The 22,021-nt window shown below is 58.3% G+C and overlaps 1 protein-coding gene across 22 annotated transcripts in view; it reads right to left on the bottom strand.

Annotated features, from left to right (window-relative positions):
• The window catches only part of CAMTA1 (calmodulin binding transcription activator 1), a 954,794-nt gene that overhangs the window by 76,493 nt on the left and 856,280 nt on the right, over positions 1-22,021 (bottom strand). For 15 of the 22 annotated variants that reach the window (XM_032301111.1, XM_032301103.1, XM_032301108.1 and 12 more), the window contains 2 exons: positions 16,151-16,277; positions 9,592-9,726 (listed from right to left, as the gene is read on the bottom strand). In XM_032301111.1, the coding sequence (XP_032157002.1) occupies positions 9,592-9,726; positions 16,151-16,277 (262 nt within the window). Of the gene's footprint in view, positions 1-9,591; positions 9,727-16,150; positions 16,278-17,357; positions 17,536-22,021 lie in introns of those variants that run through there. The other 7 variants (XM_032301120.1, XM_032301129.1, XM_032301131.1 and 4 more) reach the window with 1 other exon arrangement.

Below are 22,021 nucleotides of genomic sequence, written 5' to 3'. Positions count from 1 at the left end.
CGTGGCTCAGAGGTCTGCCACGTGTCTCAAGACCAGTCAATGCAGCTTGGTGCCACTGAAGTGACACAAGATGTCACCAGCTCTTCTCAATACCACCAGAAGGGGTGTGGGGCTGGGGCAGGGTCCCCGCCTGCATGCCAGCACATCTCAGGATTTGGCAGGACAGAAGACACTCAGAGGCCTCCACTGGGTACTTCCCGATCTGCTGATGCCAGAACTGGTCCTTCCGCATGAGGGGCAAGGAGCAGCGAGCAAGAGCCTGGTCACAGCTCCCTCTCTCCTGCTGGTGTGAATGCCAGGAGAGTGTCTTCCCATTCCACAGGGACACCAGAGGCAAACCTTGATCTTCCAAAAAACCACAACCCACCACACAGAAGCTGCCCCGTGTTCCCAGCCGGTTCTTTTCTTTTCTTTTCTCTTCTTTTTTTTGAGATGGAATTTTGCTCTTGTTGCCCAGGCTGGAGTGCAATGGTGTGATCTTGACTCACTGCAAACTCTGCCTCCCAGGTTCAAGTGATTCTCCTTTCTCAGCCTCCCAAGTAGCTGGGATTACAGGCACTTGCCTACACGTCATCTCCATTCTGGATCTCTCACTGGCCTCCAGACTTTCAGACGCCACTGTGAACTCGGCATCTCTAATAAGGGTGTCGGCTGTCATGTGACCAAAACAGAACACTAGATTCCCCTATCGCCCGGGGCCTGCTTCTTCTTCAAATTTCTCCATCTCAGGAAATGGTTTTCTGTCCCTGCAGTGGTTGGAGCCCCAAATCTAGGTGTTATCACTCATCGTCCTCTCTCATTCTTCATATTCAAATCATCAGCAGAACGCTTGACTTCACCTCCAAGCATCCCCAAACCCAACCTGGTCAGAGCCACAATTGCCTCCTGCCCAAACGGACACAGGGCCCCTGGAATAGGCTCTGTGTGGTGGACGCACAATTCACTCTCCACATGGCAGCTGTGGTGTTCCTGAAAACATACACCTGAGTTTGGCAACTCACCACCCACGGCTCCCCACTGACCTCAGGATAAAAGCCCAGCCTCCTGCTTTGCGTGCTGTGTCCCATGTGGCCTCTGCCGGCCCCCCTGACCTTCTCCCATTTCCCCAACCCCTCCACTTCCCCTTCCTCTATCCTGGCCACCGTGTACTCTTCAGCTCCCCCAATGTGCCAGGCTTGCCCTCTCCCTGGGGGCGTTGCTCCTGATTCCCTTGCAATGTTCCCTTGCAATGTTCTCCCCATGGTCTTCCTGTGGCTGGCCCCTGCCTATCATTCATACCCAGCTTCGATATCACCTTCCCATACAGGCATCCTCTGACCTCCCCCAGCCTATAAAGCAATCACCTGGTACCCTCTCCCAGACCACACAGGCGAAGTTCCCTGCCCAGCACGCCTCACCATCCGAGTTTCCTTTGCAACTTGTTTGCTGTCTTTCTCCTCCACTAGAATATCAACTGCAGGAGAATAAGGATTTCCCAGAGCCTACAACTGTGCCTGGCACCCAGCAGATGCGGAGTCCACATTTACTAGGCAGCCCGGGTGGAAGGAGGCGGGAAGGCTGGTTAGGACATGCATGCTTGATTAGTCTGGGCTGAATTAAGGTGGTGGCAGAGAGGATGGTGAGAAGTAGAGAATGTGAAAGAAATGAAGGAGAGAAACATGCTAGGCTGCTGCTGGGATGTGGGGGAGGGAGTGGGCAGGAGGTCACTCCTGGGTTTTTGGGTGAGATTATCCACAGGGGCCAGGAATGTCATCAGAGAGGTAGATTGGGGAAAACAGAAAGAACGGTCATTTGTCCTGTCTGGGACCTACTGGCTTGCCCAAGAGAAACCTGGGTCAAGCTGCCCTGTAGGCCGTTAGATGGACGGCCTCGGTCCAAGAGGAACAGTGGGGCAGCCATCCCTGCACTCCGGTAGGTGGGAGAGGGAGCCCTGGCTGGGAATAAGCCCTCGGGAAGTGTGGGCAGGGGGAGGAGAGAGTAGTCAGGAGAGATCGGGCCATCTGGACATGACAGAGCATTTTGGCAGGAGAAGCTTGGAGACTGAGAAGGAGCAAGCAGAGGAGTTGGAGGGAAGGGCAGAGTCGCACAGCCCAGAGCCAGAGCTTCGCGTGGGGAAGGGGCCGTCAATGGGGCCACAGAGGCTGGGAGTCCTCAAGTCGAATGAAGACAGTCAGGCTGTGGGGGCCACAGGGATGTGCTGTGGCCTTGGCAGGAGCCAAATTGGTCAGTGTGTTCATGGCGGCGCCTGTGGAGGCTGCCCTGTCCTGCTGCCCTACGGCCGTCCCTGAGCATCCCAACAGGAGGGCATCCTTCAGGAAGCTCCTCCTGGCCAGAAACTGATCTTTCCCATATCCGAATCCTTCCCCAAATACATATTGCTGTGTCTAGAGTAAATGCTCAATAAACACTAAATGGAACTGCGCTTCCTGTGACACTCCTTAAAACATGCCACCAGGCTGCCCCACGCCTGTAATCCCAGCACTTTGGGAGGCTGAGGCAGGCAGATCACGAGGTCAGATTGAGACCATCCTGGCCACATGGTGAAACCCCGTCTCTACTAAAATACAAAAAATTAGCCAGCGTGGTGGCACACGCCTGTAGTCCCAGCTACTCAGGAGGCTGAGGCAGGGGAATCACTTGAACCCAGGAGGCAGAAATTGCAGTGAGCCGAGATAGCACCACTGCACTCCAGCTTGGCAACAGAGCGAGACTCCATCTCAAACAAAGAAACAAACAAACAAAAAATCCACAATACCTGTGATTGCAGGATGGGGCCAGCGAACTCCCCGATCCACCGCAGAGCCAGCGCCCAGAGCCCAAGCTGTGCTGCCCTTCACAGCACCTTTCACGACACCCGGGGCAGGACCCTGTGCACAACAAACCCTCAGGAGGCTTCTGGTGTTTTCTGGGGGTCAGTTTTGTGTTCCGTGAGGCCTGACGGCCAGGATCACACCCAGGACCATGCCCTGGGGAGGAGCCCTCAAGAGATGGATTCCTGTATTGAACAGTGCTCCTCAAATGACCATGTCTACAGGGAACCTCAGAAAGGGACTTTGGTTGGAAATAGAGTCTTTGTAATTAGTAAATTACAAATGTAGTTAGTAATTCATTAAGACGGGTTCACACTGGATGGGGTTGGCCTTCATCCCATGACTGGTGTCCTTCTAAGAACAGAAAGTAGGGACACAGACACACACAGAGAGGGGACAGTGGAGGCCGGCACTGGACTTCCGCTGCCACGATCCATGGATCCACGATTATCAGCAGCCACCAGAGCTGCAAGTGGCCGGAGAGGGTCCCTCCCTAGCGCCTCCAGAGGGGGCACGGCTCTGTGGGACCTTGGGCTCAGGCTTCCAGTCTCCACAGCTACGAGAGCACATCTCTGTGTGAAGCCATCCAGACGTGAGCATTTGTCTGGCAGCCACAAAAAAAAGCTGGCTGATCTTGACCCCTGGAGTGGTCTGAGCCGCCACCTTCACGCATGCTCTGGAAGGAGCCACCTGGCCTGCCGGTGGCTGGGAAGCCAACCCTGGGAGAGGAGCCTCCATCTGCCCAAGTCCTGGGGCTTCCTCCACAGACTCAACTTTGCTTCCTGTCTCCATAGCCAGGACGGGGTGGCAAAGGCTGCCCCTCAGCCTTTGCTGAGAGGTGAGCTTCCTCCTAAGGGCCATTTCTCTGCAGGGTGCCATCTGTCACTGCGCCAAGGAGGCCCGGTGAGGCCCAGCAAGGCCCAGCTCCAAGGTGACCCACTCCTTGCCACACAGAAGAGTGCCGCCCAGGTCTGCTTGGTGTGGCCCCAGATGCAAATGGCAGGAAGTCACTGCCCTAGGAGGATCTGAGGACCAGGCCCCTTGGTCCTGGCTTAGGAGCACAGCTGGCTCCTTGGGAGACCCAATGGCTAAGATGCTTCCCAAACTGGATGCTGATGCAACTCCCACCTGCCGCGGTGCTGAGGAAAGCATGTCCAGGGAGCACATGGACCCAAGGGGACACATGCCCACCACAGTGTGTAATGATGCAGACACCAGAGAGAGCAGAGTGAGAGACAGGTTATGAGGAGGACACTGTGCTTTAGAGCACGGCATTGGCTTAGCTCAGAGAGGACATGACTCCTGCCACTCAGCTTCAGGTCCCGAGTGCAAGACCAGGTCAGGCCAGCTGCTTCTGCCACCTGTCACTGCTACGCACAGAAGTACCCAGAGGCCCATGAACTAACCAGCTGTGTCGCCACCCGTCCGCACTTCAGGTGAATGCCAGAAAGCTCTCAGCGGGGGCCTCTTCTTCCTTTGGGTGCCCCCAAAGAGCTCCTGGAGGCAGGAGAGGTTAAGCGGAGGCTCCCAATCCTTCACTATGGGTGCAATTCAAAGCAGCTCTTTGAAGTCAAGACCATTCACCCATGCTGTCTTATCTGAAAAATTCTTGTGAATTTTGTATTCTGCTTCATGATGCAAACCGTATCGCTTTTAGTAAAGCAATAGTGTTTTACATTATTTAGCAAGGAAATAATTTTTGCCTCTCCGTCTTCTGTCATCTGGAACAAGTGATGCCTTTGGGATGTGTCCCCAGTTTCTGCTTGGCCCTGTGTGCGTTCTACAGCATCCCATGTCGTGTGATGAGTTCATGGGCCAGCTGAGGGTTACTGGGAGGGGCCTGGGTGGATCTGAGGGAGGGAGCCAGCTGAGGAGGGGCCAGCCCAGGTGCACTCATCAGAAAGCCCTGGAGTGTCCCCACGGGAGAAAGAGGCACCCCGAGGCCTCCTAGGGGCCAGTGTCCCAGCTGGAATGGCCTCTCCCACTGTCCCTGGAATGTTTCCCTGGACTCTGGGGCAGTGTGTGGTCTCCAGCTCTGGTAGGTACAGGCTGGTGCTAGAATCAGCCCACAAGGAAAGGCCAGCAGGACCACAGCCACACGCCAGGGACAGGCCCTCTCACACGCAAAGTGGCAGCTCAGAAGCGGGGGCAGAGCTGGGGGCCGCCCCAGAGACAAAACTTCCATCTGTTAGCACAGAGAGCTTGGTTGGATCAGAAGGCCAAACCAAGAGGCCTTTCCTTCTGTCCACTTCCTTAGACAGGAGTGAGGCTCTCAGTCTTCCCAGACACCTACCCCAGAGCCAGGCTGCCCCAGAAGTCACAGGATAACCCCCTCTGTCCCTGGTGAGCTGCAGGGACAACTGCCTGAGGTCGCCCACCTTATACTGAGTCTTGCCCAGGAAGCAGGCACCTGGATAACAAAGTCTGAGCTCCTAGTCCATGCTCCCCACTCTGCCTGAGATGACAGGGTCCTTGCCTGGGAGACTAGAGGAGCCCAGGAGGCCAGCCAAGCCCTGGAGAGCTGCACCCAAGTCTCACTCCAATCCTCTCACCCAGGCAGGAGGCTCAGTTGCCGGAGAAGCATTGAAAATAGAAATTAAGTATAAGCAGCTTAGTGGGGTTCCAAGAAGGGCCAGCGGGTGGGGGTGGGGACAGGGGACCTAAATCTTCTCAGCCTGGCCTTGGGGAGAATCAGATGCTGTTAGACAAGAAAGAGTCAGGCACACAAAAGTTCTGCTCACCTTCTCTTTTAGGGACTCCAGTCACCTAAAGGTGTCCCAGTGTCCTTGGCCAGAAGAGGGCCAGCCCCACCCCCTCAGCTCCAGGGCTGCAGTGTTTATTCCCTTTGCAAACACAGGCACAGGCGAGACAAGTCTACACAGACAGCACCTCCTCTTGACGATCAGCACAACCCTGACTGTTGTATCCCCAGCACCTATCACAGGCATAAGTGACATTTCCCAGAGACCCTCCAGGGTATGCTCCATTGCCTGCCTATCTCTATCCTGGAAGAGGTCCCCCTGGCATCTCTATATGAAGAGCTGGCCCGCTCAGACCACCCTGGGGTCCTGTGCAAATGGCCCGGGGTCAGGTCAGGCCACAGGAAATTTGTTCTGAATCCCGTTCTTTGCGGGTGGAGGAGAAAATGGTGAAAACGGCAGTTCCCAAAGACCCTGGGCTAAAGGCAGCCGCCCTTTCCCTCTCCTGCACTCTTGATTATCCCTCTGTCTGGGCTAATGTCGCTCAGGCTTCAGGTCTGACCAGGGGGTCGCTTCCCCCTTGAAGCCTTCCTTAGCACTAGCTGGATTCAGCTCTTTTGACAGCCCCGCCTGTACTCGCTCATTCACGAGTGCCTGCATTCATATCACAAATTGTACTGCAGCCCTGTCCCCGCACCACGTGCCGGCCCTGGGCTCGGTGATGGGGGTCTGGCAGACGGGGCCTCTGCCCCTGGAGCACACAGTGGGGCGCAGGGGAAGGGAGGGAAAGACTCCTAGGTTTGGAGGGGCGCGCTGCAGCTCCGTGATCCAGAAGGCTGCAGTTCCTCTTCCCACCTTCCCCCATTTCCACTCCCGGTCTCTCCCAGGATGGCTGCGCGCCAGCTGAGATTTGGGGACGTCGGGTCCCTGCCCCGCGGGCCCAACGTGGGGACGATCGCCCTCCCCAGGGCGGTGCTGCGCAAACAAGCCACGCCGGGGGGACGAAGGCTGGGCTGCCGGGACAAAGACCGCTGCTGCAGCTGCTGCTGTTGTGTGCGCGCGCGCGCGCTCGAGTTCGCTGCGCCCCGGACGCCCCCCACCCGGCCTTTAGCCAGACAAACGAATCCATGTTTTAGATCAAACGAGAGCAGACATTCTCTTCCCCAAACGTTTCCCCCCTCAGGCATAGCGGAGGGCACAAAGGACAAAGGGCGCTCCCCGCACGCCGCGGAGGCCACGGAAGGAGAGAGCCAGGGCTCGCCGCCCGGGACCGAAGGCCCGCGGTCCCCGCCGCACCCTGCGGCGCACTGGGAGGCGGGCGGCCGGGCTCGGGCCTTCACGGCTCCGCGGTCCTCGCAGTCCCCGCGGGCGCCCCGGACCCCGCAGGGCGCGGCGCCGCCAGCCTTTCCGCGAAGGGCGGCCGCATTGCGGCTGCGCGCGCGTGGGCGACGGTGTGTGCACGCGCGTCGCCAGTGGCCGTGCCCCAGTTTGCTCCGCGCTGCAGTCCCCGGGCGCCCACCCCTTCCCCAGCCCTCCTCCCCTCGCCGCAGCGCAGTCGTCTCCACGGCCCGGCCAGCGCGGAGGGACAATGGGGCCAGCGCGGAGGGCAATCCGCCCAGCTCCCGCGGGGGCGGGAGGGGCTGAGCCCAGAAGCTGCGGAGACCGAGGGGAGGAGACGGCAGGGACAGGGGGAAACCGAAGGCTCACCACCGCCCTGCCACTGCAGCATCGGCCCGGACGCAAAGTTCACGGCCAGGCCCCGTGGCTGGCCAGAGGCCCTGGACCCCCGCGCTCCTTCCTGGCCAGCTGTTCCCGCGGCCCCCTTTGCGCTGCGGCTGCGGCGCTGCTTCCCCTTCCCCGCTTAGTATTTATCCAGCTGGTGAAAGGCTGGGAAGGCTGGGCCCTGGGGTGGGTGAGTGCCTTGTACTCATTTAGGGGAAAAAGAATAGCCAGGGACACCGGACTTCTCCCCAGTCAGGTAGGGTCAGGCAGTTCCTCTACCCCCGCCTCCCTTCCCCTCCCATTCCTTGAAAGGACAGCTGGCCCAGACCTAAGGAAAGCGTCCTTCGGGGCATCTGGGGCCGCGGTGTATGCCGGGCTGGCCCCCTCTGGTTCAGCAGGGTGCTCTGAGCTGTTCCCCTAGCTGTGCCCTGGCCACCCAGGGCTTGACGCCTTCACCACCCCAACTCCTGTCACCTCCTGTGTATCCTGCAGGGCAGGGGTCTTACTTCAACTTGGAGGCCCACAGAGTTCAGAGCTCAAAATTCTATGGGGAGAGGGCAGCTAGGGAGCAGGTGCCCAGCTTAGCAACAGGTCCATCCTGAGGGGCCTGGCATGGCCAAGGTCCAGGATGTGTCTGTCGTGAAGTAGTTGGGTGACTCCCCTTCCTCACGGTCTCTATCGCGTGTCCTCCTGTGCCACAGCTTCCAGGGTACAGCTGGCTCTCTGGGTTTCCCGGGGGCCTGCAGATATGTTCTGAGCTCTGGGGGCACTGCCTGGCTGTGACTTTGCTCTCTGAAAAGGCTCCATCTGCCAGGCAGGGTCCTGCACTGGTCCCAGCACCTTGGGTTCACCCTAGTGAGGCTGGCCAGGTCCCTCAGGGAGAGCCAGGGCTCTGCAGACTTCCCAACTCCATTCCCCGTGTGTTCTGCAAAACTGAAACTGGATTTCCTAAACAGGAGCCCCTGGTCACTCTGTCCTTTTTTGTTACATCATCATCGCAGCTCTGACTGGCTCCAGCCTCAGCCAGGGATGCTGCCAAGGGCAGCTTGGTGCCCCAGGGCAGCCACTGCCAGGGTGCAGAGCCTGCTGACCCAAAGGCGCCCAGGGAATATCTTCTGAGGGTTCACCGGCCAGGACGGCTATTGGCACCCTCTCTTGGCTGGGGCAGGAGCTGCTGGGTTAAGGCTGAGGTTTACACACTGGGTGATTCAGGAAATGAACTTTGTACCCAAGCCCAGAAATACTCCAGCAATCCACAGCAAGCGGCAGTCTGAGAGGTGAGACCCAAAAGGCCAGCTGTGAGTGCGGGGTGGGGGGTGTTGCTTAGAGAACCCCCTCCCTGCAGGGGGGCCAGGCTCAGCTTAGCCCAGACTGCAACATCCCAGGCCCACATGGTCTCCAGCAAGGTACCCCATGGACTGCCACGTTTGCAGGCTGCCCTGATACTGAGGTCACGAACAGGCATCCCTCCACCTCGTCCCCAGTGCACGGGGCTCAGCCCCCAGGCCTTGGTCAGCTCTGGGCCTCCTGGCATGTGCCCAGCTGGGAAAGCGCAGCCTCTGACCCTGGCGTCCCCACCTGCCTTTGGCAGCTCTTCTCTGCAGAGCCCCTGGTACCCCAATGGGGACCTCCAACACTCACCGACCCCCATGGACAAGGCTGGCAGCTCTCGGAGCCCCTGCCTCTGCACAAGCACTGGGTCCTGCCGCTCCCTTGAAGATACTGGGGCTCCCGACACTCTACCCTCTGCCACAGTCACAAACCTGGGCTTGCCACAGAGGCTGCACAGGGCAGAGGTACAAGTAAAATCAGCTAGGAAGCTGGAGCTGAGGGCATTTGAGGGCTTCCAGGAGGTTTGGCTGGTGAGCCCCAAAAGGCAGAAGCAAGCCTCCAAATCCAAAAGAAGCCCAGGGCTGAGCTGCCTCCCTGCCTCTTCCTCGAGAGGCATGGGGCTTGGCAATGGCCTCTGGGAACGCTTTTTGCTTCTAGGAAGCCGTGGAAACAGCCCTGGAGGGGTACAGTGGGTGCTTGGACCTTGCTGCTTGGGGTCCTTCACCAGAGGAACCTCTTAGCTCCCCTGGGCTTGCTTGGCCAGACAGCCCAGCAGGAGGGCCAGCCACAGGCCCAGACTCACATACTTTTCAGTCTCTCCCAGAGGGAGGGTGGGGTCAGCCAGTGTCCACACACGAACGGCGGACAGCATCGGTACTCAGCCTGATGGTGGAGACCTAGCCGGCCTTCCTTCGCTCACACTGGCACCCCTTCCTGCCCCTTTCTGGGTGCTTACTCTTCTCTCGCACACTGTGCACAGAGTCCCCCAGCATCCCCCTCCCTTGGTGCCTGCCAAGCACTGTTCTTACCGTCCAACGACAGCCAGTCGTGCTGGGAGGAAGGGAGCGTGGGCAGGGCCCGGGCTTTGTACTCAAACACCACCGAGTTGGAGATGATCTGGTTGTTGAAGGCAACTTGTAGGGTCACAAGACCAGTGTCATGGGCTGAAAGTGAGAGGAAGAGAGAGCAGGTCAAGGATGGGTGAGTCCCTCCAGCCTGATGAGCCACACGGGACCTGACATGTCCCCTCCCCACCACCTTTCATTGGTTAATGTCCTAGCTCTCCTTAATGGTAGCCTATGTCTGCTCATCCGAGACCCAAACGCGATGCTTCTTCTGGGAACCTTCCCGTTTCACCCCGACTCAGCCAGCTGTCCTGTGACGACTCTCATGTATTGTAACTTCGCCTCTGCTCCTCTGCCCCAGTGAGGGCAGGGGCTGGGTGCTCAGTATGACTGGCTCGTTCGTGTGAATGAATGAATGAATGAGCCCCACCCCTGCCTCACAGCTGGCTGGCTTCTCCCCTTGTTCCATCCGTCCTGGGTAGGGTTCGGGTACAACATTTGCTTTGGACTTATTTGTGCTTATTTTGTTTTACCGATTCCTACAAGCTTGTCCTGACTCACTGAACGAGCCATCCCCTGTATTCTTAGAAATTCTTCTGCCTCCCAATGAGGGAGCTTCAGATGTGCCTCTGTTAAACTCGTCCCAGCTCAACCCCAGTCGGTGCTGAGCCAGGGATGCTGGCGTGAAGGTTGCATCTCCCTCCAATGGCCGGACAGTGAGCTCTGGAAGGCAGGGCGCCGGTGGGTCTCGTTAACCGCTGTGGCCCCATGTCGACTAAACGAGGTATGTTCTCACTGTGAGTAAGAGGAAGCCAGTCCGCGGCGGAGACCTGCTGCAGCTCTGGGGTGGAGGTTGCCTCTCCGTGGCTCATGTTGGCATCTTGGGGGCTGGCCTGTGGCCCACAGATGTGGCCTGTGGGCAGTCATGGGTGTACATACTGCCCTGCCAGGCCTTGTCCCCGGCAGACGTCCAGGTTCTGCGCCCTCTGCCCTGCCTTTCTAGAATACCAGATACTGATACCCAGGGCCTCCCCAGTATACATTTCCAGGGAGGACACACTCACAGGGATCGAGTTACTGTTTGGGCTCTTGGTTTTCAGGAGCTTAGAGACTCAAGGGAGCCGTCCAAGTCAGCCACTCCCTAGGACAGAGCAGAGTGCCAGCTTTCCTCCGAGGATGCTGATGCAGATCCCAGTCCCCATGGGAAAACCAGCTCATTGGCCAGTGGCCGCTGTCCATCCTGGGTGGATGTGTTAAGGCAGCAGCCATCTTGCCATTGTCCCCAGGGCAGGTCTTCGGGAGTCACTGTCCAAGGGGACCCATGGGTTTTTCCCCTGTGCTTTCCACCCTGACTTGGAACCTCAGCTCCAGGCCACAACCTGAACCAAAGGACTTCACGGTGGAGGTCACATAGGACCTCTGAGATGCCTGGGCAGGAGTCCAGAAACTGCTGTGGCTCTGCCGGCATCCCTGGGTGGGTCCCCAAGCTTGTGGTCACATGCCTGCCCTGGAGATTGTCCTGGCTTGCCAATAGGAAGGCAGGTGGCCAACACCTACACCCACTGGAGCCCGCTCAGAGCTCCTCCTCTTAGCAGCCTCCTTGCCAGCCTCGGCGAGCTCACGGCTTCTCCGGGACAATGTGTCCCAGCTGGGGGGCCCTTCAACTGCCGCTGCTCTTCCACCATCTTCTGGCGCTTGCACAGCCTGCAGCAACACTGGAATGGTGGCAGACTCCAAGGCGTTCCTTCCTTCCCAGAGAGATGGAGCAGAGGGGACCTGCTGTGGTGTCCAGGGTCCCGGCCCAGCAGCCCTGCCCCTGCAGGCCCATCACCCACAAGGCTGCCTGGACTCGCTCCTCCCCTCCCCGCTTGCAGTTCATCGGTGAGTCCCAGGTCCATCCATGCTTCCTGGGTCCACCCACTGCTCTCCATCTCCACTGCCAAGGCTCTGGTCCATGCCACCATCATTTGTTGCCTAGACTCCTGCATTTGCCTCCTCTCGAAGGCAACGTCAGCGCACCTGAGACCCACTCCTGCTGAGCGGGTGTCATGAGGCCACAATCCAGCACCGGGGCCCACAGCCCAGCACCCCTACAGGAAACCAGGAGGAGTGTGGTGCTCAAGGGAGCCCTTCTCCTTACACCTGGAAAGATCAGCCTTTTGCCTTCTTCCTGTGCTCTCCCTGCTTCTGTTCTTCCGCCCTACAACCCAAGATCATCTTTAAAGATGTAATTTAGATCAAGCCACTCCCTGCTTAAAGCTAACAGCTTCCCATTGCAAGTAAAATCAAACCGAACTCCTCCCTATGATGTAGAAAGATGGACACGATTTGTTTAGGTTCCTGCTATCATCTCCAGTCTACTGCGTTCAACTCCCCGTTCCCCGCTCACTGTCCTGCAGCCAGCAGCTGTCTCGGGCTTTAGATTCTCCAAGTTGCCAAGCCTCTTTCTGCCTCAGGGCCTTCGCACTTCTCCTGCTGGCTACCTGGCTGGATGCTCCTCCCACTTCCCATGACTGGCTCCATCCCATCATCCAGGTCCCAGCCTGCGAGAGGCCTTTGCTCATCCATGTTCCAGAAGGAACCTCCCTCTTCCCAGGTGACATTATTCCCATATTCTACTGTTGGGATACAGTTTTCATCAGGTATCTTGCTTATTTCTTTTTCTCCTTGTTTTCTGTCTCCCTGCAGTAGAACGTTAGTAGAATGTTTATTGTTGAATGAATTGTTTTGAAATCCAATTCTTCGCCTCATTTTGTTGTTTTTGTTTGTTTATTTAGTTAGTTATTTTTTCAGAGAGTCTCACTCTGTCTCCCAGGCTGGAGTATAGTGGCATGATCTTGGCTCACTGCAACCTCCACCTCCCAGGTTCAGGCGATTCTCCTGCCTCAGCCTCCCTGCTAGCTGAGATTACAGGTGCCTGCCACCATGCCTGGCTAATTTTTGCATTTTTAGTAGAGATAGCATTTCACCAAGTTGGCAGGCTGGTCTCGAACTGCTGGCCTCAAGTGATCCGCCCACCTCGGCCTCCCAAGGTGCTGGGATTACAGGTGTGAGCCACTGCACCTGGCCCTCATTTTGAATTTCATCTTTTGTCTTCTGGTGAGCTCTTAGGAATCCAGGATGGGGCTCTCTGGCCAGCAGCATCTTCTTGGTGGATTCCCCTGTCTTCTTCCAAGCCTGCATCGCCTCTCCCCAACTTGGTTGGCTCCCTCCTGCCCCTGAAGCACCCTGGGTCTTGTAGAAGACACATTCTGTGCCTGCGTGTCTCCTGCTGCCTGTGATGCTGTGGGAGCTGCCAGGGCAGGACCCTGTTCTCGGTCAGGGGAGAGTCACCTCATCTGTTTTGCTTGGGTGGGTGCGCTGGGCTGGGACCCCAGAGACAGGTGGGCATTGGCTGTCTGTGTCGCCAGTGTCCCTTCTCCCGTGTCGTTCCTGGCTTGTGCTCCCAAGCCTTTGAGCCTGTCTTTTTGGTGAGGCGTATTTGGTTCTGACTTCCAAGTCTTCATCCTTCAAGCTCAGCCTCAGATGCCTCTGGGAAGACCCAGAGATGAGGTCCCCAAGCAGCCAGCATCATCTCCCGGGGCAGTGAGCAGTGATTCATTTGCACAATATGTTCCTCCCTGGCCCAAGAGCTCCTTGTGATCAGGGGCCCGGTGAGAGGCAGGGTCTCATTCCTTGCTCCACTCGAGGTCCCTACTCCATGCACAGCAAGCAAGGGCTACTCAAAAGCTATTTGGCAAATGAATGAATGAATGAATACATCCAGTGCTGTTTTACAGAGCACTGGATGTGTTTCAGTTCTGGAGTTAGCTGAAGACAGAATGCTGGCCCTAGCGGAAGGCTCCCAGTTCCCAGTTTGCCTTGAGCCTTGTGGCTCCTGGTCCCTCCATCCGAGACATATTATGGCTAATATGATAAGTCTCAATGACTAGGAGGGTGAGTGGCCTGGGCAGACTGCCTGCCATCTCTGGGGACCCAGAAATCCCCCAGGACCAGGAGAACTGCCTGCCGACACCCGAATTGCCCTGGTTCCCTCTCCAAACTCCCCTTGGGAAAGGGAGAACGAAGGAGTCATTCACGGGAACCCTTCAGGAATGGAGCGCCTGGGCCAGGGGATTCACACAGCTCCTTTCACTCACTGCTCTTGCCCCGCTGGCAGGCAGTTTTCAGAGCTGTAGAAACCGAGGCCCAGAGAGGTCAGACACTGAGCTCCAGCCACACAGAGGCTTTCTGCCTGATCCGGGATGGACCTGAGTGTGGCTGACTCTAGCCCCCAGGATTCCCCAGGTCGTGACCTGGGACATCATCTGGGGGCACATGAAGACCAGTTCTCTTTTTCTGTGGAGGGGTCAGATAACGGAGGGCAGACCTAAACAGCCCTGCCCTGGCCCTCAGCCAGGCGAGAACCGGGTACAGGAAGTGGCGTCTATTTATAGGCCAGGCAAGTCCCATTCCAGCAGCAGGTGATGAGTGGACTGCTTCATACCACGGGGTCCTCTCCCCAACTCCTGCCAGGCAGGGGCCCCATCAGCTGCACACCACCCTGCTCTGTGATAGGCAGATCCGGCCTGGTTGTCGCCCCGGCTGGCTGTGCCCCAGGCTGAGCAGGGCTGCTGGGTGGGCCTTCTGGAGTCCGGCAGGTGGGGGCTGGGAGGCGAGGGCTGGGTCAGCAGGGGGTGGGTGGGCGCCTTGGGCAGCAGTGCTGACTCCTGGGAAGTTTGTGAGGAAGGAGGTTCAAGCAGAGGCTGAGTGTGCAGCCAGCCCTGGAGCAGGGGTTTCCGCTCTGGTGGCAAGAAGAGCCGGAGAGAGGCGGGGCGCAGTGGCTCATGCCTGTATTCCTAGCACTCTGGGAGGCTGAGGCGGGCAGATCACTTGGGTCAGGAGTTGGAGAGCAGCCTGGCCGACATGGTGAGACCCCGTTTCCACTAAAAACACAAAAGTTAGCCAGGTGTGGTGGCACAAGCCTGCAGTCCCAGCTACTAGGGAGGCTAAGGCAGAAGAATCGCTTGAACCTGGGAGGCAAAGGTTGCAGGGAGCTGAGATGGCACCACTGCACTGCAGCCTGGGCGACACAGCGAGACTCCACCTCAAAACAAAAAAAACAACAACAAAAAGAAGAGCCTGAGAGAGAAGGAGAAAAGGAGAAATGCTTGGTGGAGCTCAGCTGCCCCAGGCTAGGGGGCATGGTTCAAGGGCAGCTGGGTGGGGGTGGGGGTGGCAGACAGCCGGGCAGCCCAGGCTCAGGACGGACCACCCTGGGTAGAACCTAGAAGCACCCTGGGGCCTGCCCAGCACCCGCCAGCTCTGTTCTTGCCGTTGGGATCCCCCGCCCCGAGCCTCTCCTCTGGGTAGTCTTCTACAGGGAGCATCTTCACTGCTTTCTAGGCTCCCTGCTGTTAGAGGACGGGAGTGGGTCTCCCTGCCCTTTCCCACCCCTGCATCCTCACCCCTTCTCCTGTGCATGGTCAGGGCTCACTGGACAGGCCGTCCCAAGGGCTGGCAATGATGGCATGGGGCCACCAAGAGGGTCCTGCCAGCACCAGCCCAGGAGCAGAAGACATGAGCTCTAGAGACGGACTTCAGATGCCTGGAGACTCATTCATTCCTTCACAGTCTCCATCCTCCTCTGTGACATGTCCTGCACTCTGCCAGCCACGGGGAGACAATGGTGACCAAGAAGGACACAGTCCCTGACCCCATGGGACAGGCGAGTGGGGAAGCACTGATGGCTAGAGGTCAATGACAAGTTGACCAGACAGGGACATCATGCCAAGCAGATAATGCTGGACCCGGGAAGACAGGCTTCAGAGTCACAGGGACAGCACAGAGGGGCTCCTGACTGGGTTTCTTGGGGGATCTTTGAGCTCCTGAATTGGAAGCAAATTATGTGCATGTACCTTTTCTGGGCATAGGGTAGATGGCTCTGTTACATTCTCAAAGGAGTTTGTGCCGAGTATTGTTAGATTGACCCCCTACCCCCCCCCCCCCCCGTCTCCCTCCGCCCCTGCCAGGCTTCCTCCAGCCTCCTGCCACCTGCTCTGGGCCCCAGGAAGACGGAGCCTGTGGACAGCATTGCCTGGGCTCTCTTGGCTTCTGGTTGGCTCAAGCCACGGGAAGCAGGGGCAGGTGCAGGGAGGCTGCCTTGCTTCAGAGGTGGCCTCTGCCCCAGCTCTGACCAGCTCTAGTTGCCCTTTGGGCTGAGAGTGGTGGCAGCTTCCCACTGTGGCCAGTCCTGGATGCATCACCTGGCGTATTATCTTCCTAAATAGTGCTCTCATCACGCGCTCTTCAAAATCCCAGTCAAGCGTGCCCGTGTCCCTGTCTGATACTGGGTCCCCGAGCCAGAGCAGATGACGTTCTAATAGACTGTCTGGGATCTGCTTCTTCGTAGCCTCCGAAACCGGGGCCTAGAGTAACAACACAACCTGCTCAAGGTCACCCCGAGGCCGACTCTGAGTCCAGTGCTGCTCAGGCCCCACACTCTCCTCAGGGGTCTGGGGGTGCTGGGGGGTGGCCTTCTCACCTGGGCAGTAGCAGCGCAGCACCCCGGGCTGAATCAGGGATGCAGGCACTGAGATCTGGTCAAACAGGCAGCTGTAGTTACTGCTGGCTTCTTGCCACGGGCCTGTGATGAGGACCTTCACTCCTCCCTGCAGGGAACAGAGAGGGGAACCGAGTTGGAGTGTGAGCCACTGAGGGAAGCACCGTGAGGAAGCCCCCGAGCCTGCACTGCTCAGATGGGGGCCTGCATCCCTCCCTCCATGCAGATTCCCAGGCCCTCACTCCAGGGATTCCAGTGAGCCTTGACTTCTGAGAACTGCAGCTCCAGGCTACGGCAAGAGGAGGGCCCTGGGGGCAACCCTTCTCTGGCCCCCCAGGAAGCCCCAGGCCCCTCCCTCTGTTGGCCTCCAGCACGAACCAGCAGCTCCAACCCCTGACCCTCTCTCCTGTGTAACCCGCAGATCAGACAGAAGAAAGTGCAGAGTTTTGCAAACCTTTTCAGCCCACGATGCCCCTGAGAATGGGCCTGGAAGGAAGCCGAGGGCAGGGAGGGGACTTGCTCTGTCATTCGCTTGTGGACAGATTGAGGGAACTCCAAGGTTTGAAAACAGGCCTGAGCATCTCAGGGACAGCCCAGGGACCAGGAATTCTTGGGGGGGATTGAGGAGAGACCCAGGATTCCCAGGCTGTGGGGATGGCAAGGTGAGGGGGCCTGAGGCAGGATGAGGGGAAGAGCCGGATGAAGAAACAGAAGCACTAAGTGTAGGAGATGCTCAGAGGCTGCCCTGGGAGCTGAATCTGGGGCTCAGAGCTGGGGGCTGCGGGTGGAATGGGGTTGAGCATCTGCCCCCTCCCCCCACCACCCCTGTGCTAAGCCATCAAAGGTCCTGAGTCTATGCTGCTTCCTACACAGCTAGCCTGGGGTCCCTGCGTCCCACAAGCAACCAGTGACCGCGCAGCCTGGCTGGGAGCAGCGTCGGATGACCTTCCCAGAGGCTGGACCCCACCCCCAGGAACCTCCCAGGGCGCCCAGCATCAGGAGAGCATCAGAAGGGCTGGGATACTCCCTGACCCCTGCTCGGACCAGTCTGGGGCTGCTGCAGAAAGCAGAGGAAGAGGGCGGCCTCCTGTCCAGGACCCCGGGCAGTCCTGCTTTGTGGCCATTGTCCTGCTTAGTGATGAGAGAAGGAAGTTCGAGGTGGACCGCACCTGGTAGGTCCCCTACTTACAGCTTAGCAGAGGAGAGGGGCTGGTCACTGAGTGGAAGGAGGCTCTCTCTGGGGATGAGGAAGGTGGGGGTGCCGGCCTCCCAGGCTCTCCTGGCTAACCTTGGGTGGACCCACCCCAGAGGCGCCATCCACTCCACCCCCAAACCAGTAAACACCTTTCCCTGCAGGGGGGCGGAGAGCTGCGTAGGTCAGGGCAGAGAGCACCACCTAGTGTCCAGGCTGGAGAAGGTCACCAGACACGCTGGAGACTGGGAGGTGCGGGTGAGGAGCTGCGGTGGGCCCACCTTCCCCTCCGCTCCAGGCCAGAGGCAACCGCCCCAGCTCCGTGCCAGCCAGACGCTCCCTCCTGGGCAGTCACTTATCCTTGCTCGGCCTCTCATAGGCCCTGGCCCACCCCTGCCCTGGAGGGAGCCCCTACACAGAGCCTGGCCTAGGCGCCCCCCCCCATGTTCCTGGAACCCAGGCCTGACCCAGGGCATCGGCAGCAGGAGGGGGCGCTTCCAGGGATGAGGCGGAAGTGGCTCTTCCGAATGCCCAGCCAGGAAAAGAGCCTTCCTCCACGGAAGGGGCTCTCCGGGCTGGAAGGCACATTCCACCCGCACTCTTGCATGAGCCTTGCTTTGGCCTGGGAGGCCACTTTACTGTTAGGGCAGCGGAGAGAACTCAGGACTGAGAGCCAAAAGCAGGAGGCCTGCTCCTGCCCCTCAGTAGCTGTGTGTCCTCAGGCAAGTAGCCCAGACTCTCTGGGTGGCATTTCCTCCCTAGGGGCCCTTCGGCTGCAGCATCCCTCGGTTCAGAGGCACAGGGATATTTGGAGCCCTGTGGAAGTGGAAGGGGCTGGGTGGAGTGGGTGCCTGGCTGGGAGGAGTGCCAGTGGACAGGTGGAGCCTGACTTTGGGATGTCTGGAAGCAGCAGAAGGCCAGCTCGGGGCACCATCCCCCAGGATCCTGGAAAGTGGAAGAGCAGTGACTTCAAAAGGCCACAGACAGTTACCATGTGAGAAAAAGGGAAAAAATAATAACCGCGAGCAACAGCTGCCAGCGTGAAGCTGGGGCTGCTGCCGGGAACAAAGAGCTGCAGAAATTACTGGAGAACATCAGGACCTTCTCCATGGCAACCGCCGCAGGACAGCTCAGCATCCATCCATTCAGGGGACGGTTCCCATGGCAACAGCCTGCCGGGCTGCGCTGAATCGGTGGTGACGTGCGTGCCTGACGGCTGTAATTGCAGGCTCTTCTGCCTCCTGCGGCAGGAGCGTCAGTGGTGCGAGATGACACAGGAGGGTGTTTGGGAGGCAGGGAGGGGACACTAAATGCCATCTGAGGCCTCTGTGTCCTGAGATAAAGGGCCTCGTGTCTGATGCAGCCAGGGCAGATGCTGGGGCATAGGGGGACACCTCTGGGGTGTGTGTGTGTGTGTGTGTGTGTGTGTGTGTGTGTTTATGGGTGTGCGCGCGTGCTGATGACCAGCTGCAGCTGGAGGTGAAGGGGTGGATAGAGACAGGAGAAATGGGAGCAGCCTGTGGGAGGGATGGCCACTCAGAGAAGAGACAACAGCAGGATGCCCTGGCTGTCGCATTCCTGCTAAGTAGATGCACTGAGGCTTAGAGCTGGGTGGGGTACTGAGTAACCGTTAAGCCAAACCCCATTTTGCAGACCGGGAAGCAAGGCCCGCACCGACGTGCCCGGCTGTAGAGCCCTCCCGGAGCTTGGCAGGGCCTGGCCAGATTGGACCCCTGAGACCGTCAGTGCACAGACAGGCTGGCAGGGAGAGGACAGGACAAGGGCCAGACGAAGGGAGACAAGGGTCAGGAGAGAAGGTGCTGTCTCCTGCAGAACCAAGGATGGGGGGCCCTGCTGTGGAGTGGGGACAGGGGCCTGGGTAGGAGAGGACAGCAAGGAGGAAGGGGCCCTTCACATCCTTGAGGCCTCATTGTGTGGCCCGGTGGGGCCCCAAAGGGCCCAGCTGGGTGGTGTGTGCACATTTCCCAAATCAAGCTGGATTTCGGCTGCTTTTGGTGCTGGGTACCTGGAAGCATGGAGGGCTTCTGGAAAAGCGGGGCTGGCCCCTCTCTTGCCGGGCTGCCCAGGCTGCCACTGCTTTCCTGTTCCTGGGCCGCCCTCGTGTGGTGAGCTGCTGAACCTACTATCTCCGAGAGACTGTTTAGGGGTCTGCAGCCTGGGAAGGCACAGAAGGAGGCTGGCCTGCCAATGTCCCATTCCTGGGCGGGGACGCCCAGGAGGCTGAGGCTAGGCCTGCACCCAGCCAGGGCCTGTGCTCACAGGTCAGGACCCGGGGGAAAGAGGGGACCCTCCTCCCACCTCCTGCAAGGCATTAAGAGCTCCAGAGCCCCTCTAAGTGTCCCAAGAACCGAATCTCCCAGGTCCTAGGACTGGGAGTGCCTCAAGGCCACCCCCTCTCAGCCATTTACATGTAAGGAAACTGAGGCCCAGAGAGTCAGGTCTCAAGGAACCAGGACCAGAAGACAGCTCTGACCTTCCCCCTGCACCCTGGTCTTGGCCTCCCTCCCTGTCCCTCTGCATCACTTTCTTAAGCTCGGGGCGGCCTTTGTGGGGTGGGGTGAGGGGTGTGGTGGGCACTCTGAAGGTGCCACTGAGCTCAGAGTCACTGATAAGACTAGGCTGTCAGGGCCGGGCATGGTGGATCACGCCTGAAATCCCAGCACTTTGGGAGGCCAAGGTGGGCAGATCACTGGAGGCCAGGAGGTGGAGACCAGCCCGGCCAACATGGCAAAACTCCATCTCTACTAAAAATGCAAAAATTAGCTGGGCGTGGTGTTGCATGCCTGTAATCCCAGCATTTGGGAGGAAGAGATGAGTGGATCACTTGAGGTCAGGAATTTGAGACCAGCCTGGGAAACATGGTGAAACCCTATCTCTACTAAAAATACAAAAATTAGCCAGGCATGGCGGTGCATGCCTATAATCCCAGCTACTTTGGAGGCTGAGGCAGGAGAATGGCTTGAACCCGGGAGGTGGAGTACAGTGAGCCCAGACTACGCCATTGCACTCCAGCCTGGGCGACAAAAGCGAAAATCCTTCTCGAAAACAAACAAACAAATATACAAAACAGCAGGTGTCGGAAACACAACCACACCAAGCTACACCAAGAGGGAGGCCAGTCCGATCCTTCCGGCTCGTCCTACCAGAGGTGGGACTCGGCGGACACACACCGGAGAAGCAGGTGCTGGGCTGAGTGCTTTCCCAAACAGTCCTCACAACAGCTCCGGGAGGTCACCTTGCTCCACCTTAGAGACCCGAAAAGAGAGGTGGCCTTGCCTGAGGTCACCGGACAGTAAGTGTGGAGCTGGGATTCGAATCCAGACTGTCCCACCCCAGCACCACGTTCCTGACCACATACACACGGCAGCCGCCTCTCCGTTTCTCAACACGCTGTGCACGGACCCGGCTCGCGGGCAGCAGCTGGTCTGCGCGGACACCTGCCTGATTTCCAGGCCGCTCCCCTCCCTAGGCTGGGCGGCTGCCTGGGCTGATGTGGAATCTTCCTGAGAGCCGGGGACATCTGTACACAGATTTTCTCGCTTTGCCAGTGGGCAAGAAGGGTGAGGAAGCAAGAGGCCCGCTTTGGTGTTTTCCAACAGAGTGGGCCGTGGGCAGCCACCCTCTGGGAAGTGTCCAATCAGGGCCTGCGGTGCACATGCTGGCCCCTGAGCATCCAGGTGGGTTGGGGAGGGTCAGGAGGCACGTGCTGTGGACACCAGGTTATGCAGGGAAAGCCTGGGCCCCTCTAGCCCTTTCCTGTGCGATTCTGCTCTAGAGAAAAAGCAGAGATTCCTCTATTACTTGTGCCCTGGTCTTTGGAGTAGTGGTTCTCAAAGTCAGATCCTGGGAGCTGAGACGGCTTGGGGCTGGGGGAGGGCGCAGGTTAGAATCCTGCGTTCTATGACCTGTGTTGAATTTTGCAGAGTGCCAGGTTTACTTAAGAAGAATCTCCAGAGCCCTGTTCAGTTTTGAGAGCGATTTTTGGTTTTTGTTCTTGTTTGGTTTAGAGAAGCAGAGAGATGGCAGTGGACGTGGATGATCACATGATGGTGACTTTTGAATGTTTTTTAAGCAACCCTGGGACCCCTTTTCAAAAAAAAAAAAAAAAAAAGCAAAACATAGATGAACTCAACACATAAGCCAAGAAATAGCAGACAGCTCTGGCAGGAGCTGGGGGAGCATTTTGCCTCCAAGGACACCCTTTCTCTTTTTTTTTGAGACAGGGCTTCACTCTATCATCCAGGCTGGAGTGCAGTGGTATAATCGCAGCTCACTGCAGCCTCAGCCTCTTGGGCTCAAGTGTTCCTCCTGACTCAGCCTCCAGAACAGCTGGCACCATAGGCAGGCCCCACCACACCCAGCTTATTTTTTTATTTTTTATTGAGACCAGGTCTCACTATGTTGCCCAGGCTGGCTTGGAACTCCTGGGCTCGGGCGATCCTCCTGCCTCGGCCTCCCAAAGTTCTGGGATTCCAGGTTTGAGCCACAGCAGCCGGCCAAGGACCCCCTGACTTTAAAGCTACTTGCCCCAGTGAAGTTTGAGAACCGCCGTGTGAAAGATGGAGGTGTTTGAGTGCCGTGGGGACGCAAGGAGGGGAAAGTGTCATCTTTATGGTGCAGAGCCTCCTCCGAAGAGCAGC

Source organism: Sapajus apella, unplaced genomic scaffold (genome assembly GCF_009761245.1).
Source record: "Sapajus apella isolate SASKATOON/1434 unplaced genomic scaffold, GSC_monkey_1.0 scaffold43, whole genome shotgun sequence".
Lineage (NCBI taxonomy): Eukaryota > Metazoa > Chordata > Mammalia > Primates > Cebidae > Sapajus > Sapajus apella.
Note: the sequence above shows the minus strand (reverse complement) of the source record. Positions and strands in the feature narration are given on the sequence as shown.